General features: G+C 55.6%; 4 protein-coding genes across 4 annotated transcripts; 3 read left to right on the plus strand and 1 right to left on the minus strand.

The window, feature by feature from the left end:
- Positions 1-42: 42 nt before the first annotated feature.
- Positions 43-1,135, plus strand: LTHEOB_6670 (Phd zinc finger-containing protein; the record flags this gene model as incomplete). Its single annotated transcript, XM_035515952.1, has 4 exons — positions 43-233; positions 379-781; positions 838-1,017; positions 1,103-1,135. 4 exons carry the CDS (start codon positions 43-45, stop codon positions 1,133-1,135), a joined length of 807 nt encoding a protein of 268 aa, XP_035372705.1.
- Positions 1,136-3,714: 2,579 nt separating this feature from the next.
- Positions 3,715-6,220, minus strand: LTHEOB_6671 (C2H2 transcription factor; the record flags this gene model as incomplete). The annotated part of the gene is made up of 6 exons (XM_035515953.1): positions 3,715-4,303; positions 4,403-5,159; positions 5,224-5,241; positions 5,296-5,418; positions 5,574-6,007; positions 6,063-6,220. 6 exons carry the CDS (start codon positions 6,218-6,220, stop codon positions 3,715-3,717), a joined length of 2,079 nt encoding a protein of 692 aa, XP_035372706.1.
- Positions 6,221-8,552: 2,332 nt separating this feature from the next.
- On the plus strand, positions 8,553-9,521 carry LTHEOB_6672 (Soluble epoxide hydrolase; the record flags this gene model as incomplete). Its single annotated transcript, XM_035515954.1, has 1 exon — positions 8,553-9,521. One exon carries the CDS (start codon positions 8,553-8,555, stop codon positions 9,519-9,521), a length of 969 nt encoding a protein of 322 aa, XP_035372707.1.
- Positions 9,522-12,294: 2,773 nt separating this feature from the next.
- On the plus strand, positions 12,295-13,267 carry LTHEOB_6673 (uncharacterized protein; the record flags this gene model as incomplete). Its single annotated transcript, XM_035515955.1, has 2 exons — positions 12,295-12,413; positions 12,514-13,267. 2 exons carry the CDS (start codon positions 12,295-12,297, stop codon positions 13,265-13,267), a joined length of 873 nt encoding a protein of 290 aa, XP_035372708.1.
- Between the last annotated feature and the right edge of the window lie 227 nt (positions 13,268-13,494).

The raw sequence follows: 13,494 nt of genomic DNA on the forward strand, positions 1-13,494 counted from the left end.
TCCGTCTTCATCTCGTTCAATTGCTCTTCGCGCAGCTTCACAATGGTTCTTGCCCGCTCCACCGTCCTCCGCACCGCTGCTCAGCAGCTTGCCCGGCCCGTTGCCCGCGCCAGCTTCCGCAGCGCCGGCCGCCAACAGCCATGGCAGCGCATCTCGCAATCTGTGTCGCGTCGCGCCTATAGCAGCTCGCACGGCGGCTCTGGCCACACTCAGGCCAAGAGCGACCTCCCTTGGTATGTATTGCGGGATCGGACGCTGATCGTGCCGAAGAATTTTGCGCCGCATAAGCAATGTGTTTGCGCATGCTCAGCCATTGCGCTTCAACACGTCGGACCTTTCGGCCTCAATTGAGCTCATCTCTTGCTAATTATTCCGTAGGTTGATTGGCTCTGTTGCCCTCGGCGTCCCTGGGACCTGGTGGATGCTCCAGCCGGGTGAGGCTCACCACGACGCCCACCACGAGAAGCACGAGGAGAAGCACGAGGAGCCCAAGGAGGAGGCTCCCAAGGAGGAGCCCAAGGAAGAGCCGAAGAAGGAAGAGCCCAAGGAGGAGCCTAAGGCGGAGGCTAAGGAGGAGTCCAAGGAAGAATCCAAGGACGAGTCCAAGGAGCAGCCCAAGGAAGAGGCTCCCAAGGAGGATTCTAGCGAGGACAAGAACACGCGCTCTTCGCAGGACGATGCCAAGGAGGGTGCCTCCAAGAAGCGCATTGACAGTGACAACTGCAAGGAGATCGGCTCTGGCGACTCAAAAGCTGATGCCGAGGGCTCTGCTAAGGACAAGGTATGATGACGTCAAAATATTCCTAATGACTGAATACGCACGCTAACCTCCATTAGCCCGCGCCTAGCAAGGAGCCTCTGAGCCAGAACCAGACGTCCGGCAAGCAGCAGGGTGTCTCTAACACCGATACCAGGCACAGCACCGATGTTGACAACGATCCTTCCAAGAGCAAGAAGTCCGAGGGCGGCGTCGACACCGCCAAGTCCAAGGGCACCATCTCCCCCAACAGGCCTGCTGTATGATTTTTCTTGATTTTGTTCCCACCCTGGCTACCCGCATGTTACGGAAAGATGATGTGCTGACATGACCGCCAACTCTAAGGACGAGGAGAATGAGAAGAGCGAAAGCTCTTAAGCATTGCAGCATTTGCATTGTTCCTTTCATGCGTTGATTTACTCAGCGGGTCGCAATATTAATATTGCGGCCAAAGCGGCAGGTATGGGATGTTTTTAATCTTGTATATTTCGTTTGGGCGTCGATACAAAAGCTCTGCCTTAGAGTAATCTATGCGGATCCCTTTTCCGAACAGTTACCAGCTCGTCTCAGAAGGCCTTGCACGGTTGTTTTGCGTGATCATCTATTTCATCGGTGTCTGTAATAGGTCACCGGCTAATTGACCAGGCATCGGTCATCCCTCATCAGTACGAGCTAAGGATGACCATTGCCGCAAGCCATCATCTAATCTCACTCTCAATCCCAAGGCAGTGACAAGGTATTCACGCGCTCCCAAGCCATAGTCCGCTCCTTCTGGCGCTTCCACAAGCCACAGCCCTTAGTGTTCCTGTTGCCTGGAGCCTCAATTCCAGATCAGTATCCAACGGGCGACCGCTTCTCTGCCTTGTCGGTGCCGCGGTGTTGTACGGCACGGACCAATGATACTTTGTGCCGTAGGCAGGCATGCAGGCAGAACGGTATCCACCATCCGCCAAGCCGTCATCGTGACCGCTGCGCTAATTCCATCTGGCCCTCAGCTTACCGTTGTTAGATGCATCGCAAGGCGACAACTCCGAAGGCAACGAAGACACAACCCTAAGTATTTGAAAGCGATAAGGTTGATATGTGATATCACGGAGCGGAGCGGAGTGGGCATCGAATTTCCGCTGCGAAATCGGCCCCCAAAAAGAGGTCGGATTGCCGACAAATCTCCACCCTCTCCACCCCCACCCTGGACGATCGCCGCATGCAAGGCTGAAAAATGAAGGGAAAAAATAGAAATCCTTGTTGCTTCGACGAGAGCCTTATCGCTCAGCGAACCCCCTCCTTCATTTTTCTGGCATTTATTCTGATTGGCCTTCCGGCCAAGCGGATATAATTAAGAAATCCGTCATTTGTTGGGTATTCGTCATCACTCGGTGTCTCGGCTGGTCTCACAGTTTCGCATCGCGCATTCTGCCCGCTCTGTTCCGCCCTTCCCCGCTTGCGACACAAAAAACCAGGAGGCCGCGAGGCCACGAAGCCGCCCGGTCCGGGCGGCAAAAAAAGATTCATCATCACTCACTATGTGCTCGCTGATCAGGAATCTCTTCTCTCATAAGCGCCTCAGCCACCATTCTCTGGTTCCGCAATGCCTAGCGTATGTGTCATGGAGACACACACACGCACAGCAGAGACTGGCACATGAGCGATGTAGCGCACCCCAGTCGATCAGCCACCACCACTCCCATCTCCGCTAGTGTGCTGCCTCCAGGATGCTAAGAGATGTCAAACGCGCTAGCGACGCGCGATCACATGCGCGGTGCGACAGTTGGGGCAATTAGACTGCCGCTTCGGGTTTAGTCGACGCGGGGGCTGCGCAGGCATCAACATTTCGCCCACCCATACCCAGACTCCAAACGCTTCGAGTGGCGATGGACCTGCTGCAGGTGCATGCACTGGGTCCCGGTTTTTTTTTATTCCCTGCCGTATGCCGTGGAGCCTCCCGTGAAATGAGTCATTAATATTTGCAAACGAGAGAGAAACCTTGGTTGCCCGCCTTTCTCCTTTGGTGAGAAAGAGAAGAACAGCCGACGGGCGGTGGTGACACCGCACCGCACCGCACCGCGCTGGCATTCGTGCAAACGGCGTCTGCGGGCCCGTACGCGGTTAGGCAGCAGGAAACGGGGATGTCTGGGCCATCAGCCTCGGCTTAGTCTGCGCTGCAGTTAGTGGGGACTCCACTCTCGACAGCTGAAAGACCTGGAGTGTGCTGTGGCCTCTTTTCTTGGTGGCTGTGGATTATGCCGGCGGCTCTTGCCGATCATCACGAGATGGGCCTCTTTGGGGAGTATTTCCTTTTGCGGCATCGTCGTGGCCTGAGGCCGTACGGCTTTGCGTGAGATGTGGGATGACAACTGGTGTGATGGGATGGAATGGCTTCATCTGCCGGTAGTTTGTGAACACGTTGATGCGCCTTGCGATCGCGTGTTTGGTTCTGGTTCAAGAATCACTGGGGTGTTGGGCTTTCCGTGCGCTGATTCGTTACAGTGGTGAGGGGTATTATTTCATTTGAGAGTAAAGCCTGCATACTCTGATATTGAAGGACAGATATGGTACGATGGTATGAGATGGATGAGAATTTAGTACAGCAGTCTAAGCAACAGAGGAGCGATCTAGCATCAATCAGGCTAATTCGTTCTTTCGTATCATGATCATGAGAAGGGGGGAAAGGAAAGAAGGGGAAATCATGACCATCGTACAAGAGGGGAGATGAAAGGGAAAGTTAAAAAAATTCGACGAGGTAAGATGGCGAAAAGAAGCGTAATCCCCCTTTCCCCCGTAGTGATTGATCCATCAGGGGGTTTGACCGTCCACCCGCTCGTCCTGAGCAACGCCGTGCTATGCAATCTTCTGTTCCGTAATGGCCCACCGGTGAAATGATACCCAATCCCAGATGACGTTGAACGCAGAACACCGAAACAGAGTAGAGAAACTAAGAAGAATGGATAAATGAGAAATCAAACCATGGTCGGAGCGCCTTGTCCTCTGCTGAGGACTTCTACTGCCGCTTCCAATTTCTTGAGCCTCTGGTCCTTCTCCTCATTCTCGCGACGAAGTCGCCTGATCTCCTCTCTCAGGTCATCCTCATCCGTCTCACCACCCCCACCGACACTGCCTCCACCATCCGTACCAGACGTCCTCCTCTTCTTACTCGATGGGCCGACGCGTCTCTCGCCGACGGCACCACCGTAAACGTCATCAGCATCGGCATCGGGGCTGAGGCCAGCCTCGCTAGCAGCCTCATCCTCGGGCTTCGGCTGGCCGCCACCCGGCTGAGCGGTGGGCGAGGAAGCGACATCGGAATTGCTGGCGCGGCGGTGGACACGGCGAATGTGCTCGGCTAGGTTCTCCTTGCGGGTAAAACCCTGGCCCATGCTGCGTTTGCAGTCTTGGTGCGGGCAGAAGAGAGCTTTCTTAGTGCCACCGTGCATCTTGTGCACCTCGCGCTCGTGCCGTAGCAGGCCGCCGGAGTAGGTGAAGCCCTGGAGCTTCTCGCAACCCTTGTGGCGGCAGACGTACGGGCGGTCGTGCTTGTCCATGTGCTTACTGCAGGGAATGTTAGCGTTGGTTTTGCATTTCAAACACACGTGAAGCAGTTTGAAGTTGTGGGAAACAGGTGGGGAAGGGGACGGGGGGACGACTTACCTCCACTCGCACTTTCGTTCAAAGATGATACCATGGCAGTCGGGGGAGAAGTTGCAGATCATCTTGCCCTCGGTGTTCCGGGGCGGGTCCTCGGTGCGTTTGTGAGAATACTTGCCACGCGGCGTGTAGCCGTCGTAGCGGTCCTGCTCCTCGGAAGACTCGCGGATGGGGAGCTGAGGGTTGGTGGGCTGCACGGGGTGGGCAGCGAGAGAGACATCGGAAAGCTTCCGCTTCCGGGGGTTGGTGGCGGTCGAGGTTGCGGCGGGAGACATCTGGGCGACGACCTCCTCGTTCATGGAGACGGGACTAACGGGGCCAGAAGCCTTGGAAAAGTCGGTCATCACCTGCGGAACGTGGGCGACAGTAGCGTCCATGGGGGAGTCGTAGAACGATGGAAATGCTGAAGTTGCGCGGCGTGGCGAGAGTGCCTGGCGGGATATATAGTCGTTGGCGGGCGATGCAGACGTAGGCTGCAGCGCAGGCTGCGTGGTGAAATCCTCGACGCGGAGCTCGGGGATGGAGTGGTTCAGGCAGTGCTGAGGCGGTTGTTGGCGGGTCTGGTGCTGGGAAAACCAGTGGAGGGAATCGTGGAGTGAAGTGGTTGTGGTGCGGGCATGCGGGAGCTGATGGGAAGTGGGCTCGAAGGTGGCGATGCCTGATTGGTAAGGCCAGACGCAGGCTTGAGCTTCGCAGGGCGACGCGTTGGGCGACAACGCGTTGGCATATAAATGGCCGGGAGCCGACGGCGGCCGCGGATCTGCACGGTCGGAGTCAGAAACAAGCTCAGCGCAGCGGGCCACTCAGGCGGCCGGATGACTCACCAGCGTCGGCGTTGGAGCCTTGGGCGCGAGAATTGCGTCGACGACCTTGTGGCTGAGCGGGGGCGCACGCACGCGGATTCCTGAAATCCAAGGCCGGCGCTTCCGCTCCGCCTGCGCCAGGCTCTCCCTGGGCCGGCACCCTCTCGCCCGCCGGCGCCAGGAAAGGCGCAAGCGCCTCGCGACCGAATTGCAGATCTGCCAAGGAATCTCGTCAGCACTCAAGCAAGCAGGCACCGCCCCGCGCCGGTTTGCCAGCACAGCGCGCGCTGGCCCAGCACGGTTGGCCGCGCTCGCGCCGCCGGCAGCGCCGGAAGCCTCAGGCACGCAGACTCGAGGAACGACCAACTCACACGCTCCCGCGTCCGGCGATTGCCACCCCCAACAACCCGCGTCGCGCAGGTGGCTCTCCAGCAGCGCCGCCGGCACCCGCGTGCGCGCATCGAAGCTGCCAGAAGAGGGCGGGTAGTACTGCCAGCACACGCCCCAGAGCACCGCCAGCGCCGGCTTGATCGTCCACGGCCAGGTCGTGCTCACCGGCCGCACGCTGCCCGGGAAGACCGAGAACCAGCTCGCACAGCTCGCCTCGAGTCGCCGCTGGCGCCGCTGCCACCGCTCCAGCACCCGGCCGGGCTGAAGCAGCAACGGGGCGGCCGGTGTCTCGCGCCCGTCGTCGCGTCTCAGGCGCCGCAGCAGGCGTGCGATGGTGCCGTGGACCTGGGCCAAGACAGGCATGACCTCATCCGGAGCGCTGGGGCTAAACTCTACCTCGACCTCATGGCTGCGGCTGCGCTGGCGGGTCAGGCGGTCGAGCGTCTGGCGGAGCGAGGATTCCAGCTTACCGATGGGTCTCGAGGTCGGCATGCTCGGAAGCGCACGACCAAAAGCGCTTGGCGATGCGCTTGTCGCAGTGACGCGCGGAGCGTTGCAGGCGCAGGCGATTGACCGTCACCACTGTTCGGACACCGTCGGTGAGGCTTGGCAATGGGCCCTGTCCCATTGCTGGGTGGATATTAATAGAAGCAAAAATAAACGGCGGAAACGCCGCGAGGATCGCTGTGGATGCGAGGATGCGCGTCGATAGTGGCGAGGCGGCCCATCTTAAGCTGAGAGAAACCTCAGCCTCGTCAACGAGCGGCTAAGAACCTCGTCGAGGAGCTGGGGCGAGGTGCAGCTTGCGAGAGCCTGAGGCACACCGGTCAGGGCTAATCAGCCTGTGATAGGTGCAAAGCGTCGTTTCGGCACCTGGCCGCCAAAGAGCCTGATGCCGCAGGTACCTACACAGCCCTCTGCGTGCGACCTGTCTTGGCTCTTGTCCAATCCCCTTGGCCAGCTGCACCGCTGCCTGAGATTCGCCTTCTAGAGGCGCAGCCCCCAAGGTCTCATCGGTTTCGCCTTGTCTGCCTGCGCCCCATTCTTGATACTCACCTACCTATTGAGCCAAAGACATGACTTGTAACGCAAAAAACGCGCGATCGACATCATGCAGCATCTAGTTTGTGAGGAGCCGAGGTACGTCACCCTGCACCTTTTGCATGCACTAAACCGAATACTTCGCTCCCCTACCACCGCTCTCCCGCCGGCCCGGATATCCATGCACAATGTTGCCCGGATAGCCTGTGAAACTTGAAACGCTAAAAGGCACAGCCCTCTGCGTTGCGTACCTTCTGCCCGTTCCAGCCTCGTAGCCTTCCATGGCGGATGGACAAGCCAGCCACCATTGCTTTGCCTTCTTATTAACGTCACCTGGCTATCGCTCCGGTCATTCCGAGTCATGCCTTGGGGATACGAAGGTCGATCAATAGCTTCGTTGGCGTACAAATCTGACATCTAGCGTCAGGCGGGAAAGGTGGCAAAGTAAGTCTACGCGTCCTTGAACATTGCACATAGCAAAAGGACAGAGTGGACATTTGCGCTCTCCTGCTACAAATGAATAGCCTTCGGGGTTGAACAGCTAAGCCGTATGCCCCAGCTTTGGTGCGCGTCCTGAAGGGGTCCATCTTCTTGCTGTAGTGGGATGGAGACCATATCCGCAGAGAATGATAACAACAGTCGTGCTCTTTCAAGCCAAGTACAGAGACATTACCTTATCGAGGTGCTGCCATATTTTCATTTTAGTCTTCTCATATCCTGGCTTGTCAACTGCGTCTCATACTACCCAGTACTGGTCACGGAAACTTCCCGACACTGCACACACATCATATTGTCCGTTCTTACCAAGAGGCGCTGGAGTCGCTGGCAGCGCTAGCGGCAACCCGAGTTGCCGGAGACGGTATGCGTCCATATTCAGCTAATTCTAGCGAAACGTCGATCTTTATGCAGAAGGGTTTTGGTGAGTTGAATGTTTATTGTATCCACCCTAACCTTTCACCTCTATCGATTAACTTTGTGGCAATATAGAACCATTTACTTCTACTGCTTTCGCTGTTGAGTGAAGAGTCGAAGATGTAACGTCTTTCTATTCCAAATTTCCTCTGTGCTTTAACTTGATGCGCTTCACCTACAAATCTGGTCTCCGAATCCTATGCAAATGAAAGCGAAGAGCATTGAGGCCTTGAGCAAGCTGGTAAAAACGCTGGATGCCCACTGAACATTCAGGTGCGTGTGAAGGCTGTTGGCAGCAAGTGTTAAAAGCGTACGAACCACGCTCCATCCGCAACTTGCGGCAGTCATGGCGCTCGTAGAAAATGCATTGTAAGCTTCGGTTGGTAATTGAAAACTGCGATGAAGAGGAGCATGTGCAACAACGCTGAACGGCAAGCCTGCCGACATAGGTACGATCCCGTGGGTCTCAGCTCGGCTTGTCCATTTTAGCTAAACAAAGAATCAGCTAAAACCAGTCCGGCTCTATATGCAACCGGCAGTCTCTAATACTCCTCTCTGGAGCGGCGAGCCTCTGCCTCTAAGGATCCGAACACCAAAGAGGGTGGTAAACCCACACGGCTTACCTTGAATGGGACTCAGGATGGGGCGAGAACGAAGTGAGATACACGTGATTGACCAGTGCGTGTGGGAAGGTCAATAAGCTAATCTCGAAACGGTAATAGGTCCCCTGTCGTGCATGACGAGCGGGTAAATAGCCGCTTAGCCGCAGGACCTACCGATGCGAAAACCTACTATGGACTATGGGGAGTATCGGAGCATCATCGGGCATGGCAGGTTAACCCCACCGTATAGACAAAAGCAGTAATCGGTCCCTTGTATTGCAGAAGACATCTGATCTGGCGGTATGAGCAGTATTCTGCCAGCCTACTTCTTTCTATGCCGCCCGGTTCTATATATAAACGAGCCGTACAGCGGACATAAAGAGCACCATCGAGCGCACTGGCACAATGTTCCCTCTTCTCCTCCCCGCCGTCTTCCTCTCCCTCACAATGGTCAATTCCCAGCCCTCTGGCTACGTCTCCCGTAACACTGAGCTCCCCGAGCTCGGCGACGCCTTCCGGCTGCACTACCTTTACAGCGAACCACCCGCCAACCAGACCGTCAAAGGCACCTTCCTCCTCATCCACGGTTTTCCATACACCTCGTACCACTACCGCCATGTCATGGGCCCCCTCGCCGAGGCAGGCTACCGCGTCATTGCTCCCGACTACCGGGGCGCCGGCAAATCATCCAAACCCACCGGATGGTCCCCCGACTACCGCAAGACAGTCATCGCAGGCGACCTCTTCCACCTGATCCACTCGGTCCTCAACATCACGGAGAAGATCCACGTCGTCGGCCACGACATCGGCGGCATGGTCGCGCACGCGTACGCCACCACCTACGCCAACCACACGGCGAGCGTCGCGTGGGGCGAGTGTCCGCTACCTGGCACTCGCGAGTACGAAGAGCGCAAAACGATGCTAAACCACTTCCACCTCCTGTTCCACTCCGTGCCGGACCTCCCGGAAGCCCTAATCGCCGGCAAGGAGGAGGTGTATCTGCGGTACTTCTTCGATCGTCAGGCGTACAACCGCGCCGCGCTGGACGAGTCTGTTGACTTCTATCTGGGCGACTATCAACAGCCCGGCGCGCTGAGGGCTGGGTTGGGGGCGTACCGCGCGTTCGAGCAGGACAAGGAGGAGAATTTGGCGTGGTTGGCGGCGAATGGGAAGTGCAAGGTGCCGGCGTTGGGCTTCAGTGGCGCGAGGAGCATGCATGCGGTAGATGGATATCCGATGCTGAGTCAGGTGTACGAAAACGTAGAAGTGAAGAATATGGACGAGGTAGGACATTATCTTGCTGAGGAGGATCCGGAGCAGTATGTCAAGATTTTGGTGTGGTGGGCGGGGAAGCATCCGGGAGAGAAGGTCTAACCCTCACAAATCCACACTCCTCGGGTTAATAAGGGATAGATCCAACACACACAGATCCAGATTTCAATCAGCTTTCCTACTGTATGTTACCACGCTCCTTGGATAGCATTTTGACCTTTCAGCCCCTGGGGTCACAAAGCCCTTGTCCCCTGGGGGTCGTAAAACTCCGTACTTGTCTCGTGTAGATCCGTAGCTAACTTGCTCTTCATACTGCTACCGGCTAGAATCAGCAATTCTTTGTTTTTTGCGTGACGTTTCTGCTTTGGACTATTCACTTACTGCCATGTCACGCGCGACCAGAATGATTGTAGTTTCCTCAGGGACCCCGAATCTACCCACGTTACATTTGCGAATTCTTCTTGCAGTTTCTCAACGTGGTCCAACTTTGCCATAGACACCAATTTCCCAGCTTCTTGAGCCAATTGCTCATATACCGATGGATCTTCAGCCTCCAAAGCTGTCGTTAACAAAATCCAGAGCTTCAAAGATTCGAGTCCCGCCCAATCGACCTGATATTGGAGAACGAGTCTCTGCGCGCGGGAAGTGTAGATGGCCGTAGAAATGGGAGCAATTCCTAGCATTCGCCGAAATTGTGCTAGAGAGAGGAGTCCGCTGATCCTACAAGCTTCATTGATGACGAAGCGATCTTCACACATACTCGCAGGGCATCTGTACCGTAGTAGCCGATCCAGCACCGGATGCATGAATCTCCAGATGCAATTCTCGTCCCGTGGGTCGTCGGATATTTGAATGATTCCAAGGTTTAGGCGGGAGAACATATCCCACAATCTGAGAAGGGTGTCTATAATTTCCGTGGAATCAGGGAATCTCGCATACCATGATGTAGCCACATCGGAAAAGAAGGGAAGACAGTCTGAAGCCATGGCTGGGATGTCAGCCTCTAAAAGGCAGGGAGCTGTAACCAATGATGGTATTTTCGCCTGGCTGAAGGACGTGGACATGTCGACTCTGTAGTGATTTAGCGGCAGAACCAGATGTGCCAATGCTGGACTCACAATCGTATAGAAAAGCCAAGAATAGGGCTACAATTGAGTGACGCAGCACCCCCGCGCAGTTGAACGAGACTTTTCAATGCATTCACATGGGCCGTCCATTGCTCTACATCCCCAGTCAAGTGCTATGTAGTTGGTCAGTACGAGCTGCAAACTCTCTATACTCGACAAACCTACACTTTGGCAAATCATACCAGTTATAGTTGCAAGAATACCATCATCACTGGCGGCAGATTCAGGATTCTCAAGGCTTTCCCGGACTCGCCTGACTGCCTCATTGTGATGTAGCAGAACATATGCGTCATCATCCGAAACGATGTGTGCTAAACCGGTTGTTTTCAAATATACAGGGAACATTGAGAGGATTTGGTGAAACGCTGCTGCACTGGAAAACGCAAGTGGATACCAGACGGATCGGTAAAAAGCGTTGTTGTTTGGCAAGCTCGTCTCGAACACTATTGGACGGCTTCAGCCAAATCCTTTGCGTACACGCTCAAGAACATACTGTACCAAATCAACTCTAGTGACCGGCGATCCATAGGAATTGGATAGCTAGCGAACGGATCCAGCCTAGAGTTTCCGAGGTGCGTAATATGCGCTTGATGCGGCCATTCGTCCTTTTCGAAATCCTCATCAATTCCTCCACAGATCTTGGGGGTGGCTGCAATCTTCATCTGTACAGGAATGCGGACGCGGCTAACGTTTGATGTCCACGGTTTGTCCTTGCTTCTTCGTTGCTTGCCGATGTCGCGCATGACATGGCGCCGAGTGCGTGTCGTACTGCCATTTCCCTCAACGAAGATGAATCTGTTGTGGGCATCCTCGATATCCTGCATTGTTGACGAGGAGTTTATAGCTTTGTAAAGGATGAATGGAGGCGGCCTGATGTCGTAGTTCGAGTGCGGGGAAAGAGAATTTGTCATCCGACGCTCGGAGCACAGCCAGGCCGGGTTGAGCAGCGTGCGAAGAAGTGTTGTACGCCCTGCTGCGAGGGTTCCTATTTTAAGTGTTATGGTGCAATCGGCTATACATATACGTAGAACCCAAACTCTATTTATAAAGCTAAAATTTATAATAAGAGTTTCAAGCTAATGTTCAAAACATCTGTTCCCCAAAAGCGCTTTACCAATCCATTTTTCAATCAGATACAGAGTAAGTAGATTTGTAGGAAGATCTTAGTTCTAGGGAAGCTGGTAATTTATTCGAAGCGCTATCATGATACGAAACTCCTGCAGCGCCGTGCAATCTGGCAGTGGTGTCTTCTATGCGCGACTTCTCTATCATCCTCAGCCTTACAATTCTAGCTCAATAACCTATAAGGTCCCAGGTATTCACTTCACCTTTCCGACACCATCGCATAACTTGAGGTGCACCGTGAGGCTGAAGGGCTGCGCCTACAGCATTTTCATCTAAACAAAGGCGCAGTTGAAACGTGCGCCACAACCGTGTTGGTGATTCCCTTCCTGGTCTTGACCTCTTACCTGTTTTGTCATACAGACGGCCGAATGCTCATCGTAAGTGAAAACCAAAACTGCAACTGCTCTTCCCTTCATCCAACTTCAGGCTGCTTCCTCGGCGGGCGCAAACTCAAACCCAAACCACAGGCAACGCATTCCGGGTAGCCTTGCCAGAAAGACAAACACTGGGCCTTCTTCACCATCACCCGGTCCGCACGCCAGGTTGTAAGTCTGCGCTCGCCAACGGCGAGATCGAGCACCTGCTCAGTCTCTCACCACAGCACGAAACGAGAACCAAAAACGATGACCGCGACCATCAGCAACAACAGCGACACGAAGGCCAGCAGTCAGCGATCCAACAACAGCAATCGGGTCAGCAGCGCCGGCGTTGCAGAAGCAGCAGTCCGCAGCACAAGTTCCAGGTACTTCTTCGCACTTTACCCAACTCACCCACCAACCGTCCAATTCCCCCGCAAGACCCCATCGCGAAGCGCAAAAACAACACTAACCCTCTTCCACCAGACTACCCAGCTTATCCCCCTCACCCTCATCCTCCTCCTCCTCCTCCTCCTCCTCCTCCTCCTCCGCCGGCACGGCAGCCACCCTCCCCGCCCTCAAACTCTCCACCGCCACCCGCAAGCAGTCCGACCAGCGCGCCCTGCAACTCGCAGGCGTGCGCCTGCGCGACACGTCGCGCCGCGCCGCGGCCATGGAAAAAGAGCGCGTGGACGTCGCGTCCGAGTTGAAGCAGTTGCGCAAGCGCGAGCGCCGGCTCGACGAAGAGATCGGCCCGGCGAAGGCGAAGGTCGTCGTGCTGGAGCGCGAGGTGGCGGAGGCGAAGAGGGATGTGGTGGTGACGAAGGTGGTGGCGGTGCTGCTGGAGCAGGATGACCCGGTGGGCGTGTTGGAGGAGGTGGTGGGGAGGTTTGGGAGGGCGTTGGTGCCGGTGCCGGTGCCGGTGCCGGTGGTGCGTGGGGAGCGGGGAGGTGGCGAGGGAGGAGGAGAGGTAGTGAGGGTAGAGGCGGTGGAGGCGGGAGTTAAGAGTGAAGGAGAGGAAGGCGTGGAGGAGGTCAAATTGGAACAGGGCGGTGGAGGAGAGAGGGAGGTGACCGGAGGCGGCGCTGTTGCGTTGAAGTCCAACTCTGAGGTGGCGGATAAGACTGTGAAACGCGAGCTGAATAGCGGAACGAACGAGGTTTCGGAGGCGAGTACAGATGATGAAGATGCGGATGTTGGGCCTGCGGGTTCTTCGGGGGCAAAGGTCGCCTCCTCTTGAGCCAACGGAGCATTGAAGATTGTGGCTGGGATCACATTCCAGAGCTCTGGTTTGTGAGTGAAAATTGCCGAAAAGGGATCCCTATTGTGTTATTCATGGTGGAAAAAAACATTGGATGAATTTGAAGCGGTACAAAAACTCCGATTGGAGACACGTGGCCGGCGTCGTGATCGGATTTCGGGTATGGCTTTGTAGATAAATTGAGTCTAAAATAGAAAGACCACCAG

The sequence above is a fragment of the Lasiodiplodia theobromae genome (assembly GCF_012971845.1).
Source record: "Lasiodiplodia theobromae strain AM2As chromosome Unknown scaffold_19, whole genome shotgun sequence".
NCBI lineage: Eukaryota > Fungi > Ascomycota > Dothideomycetes > Botryosphaeriales > Botryosphaeriaceae > Lasiodiplodia > Lasiodiplodia theobromae.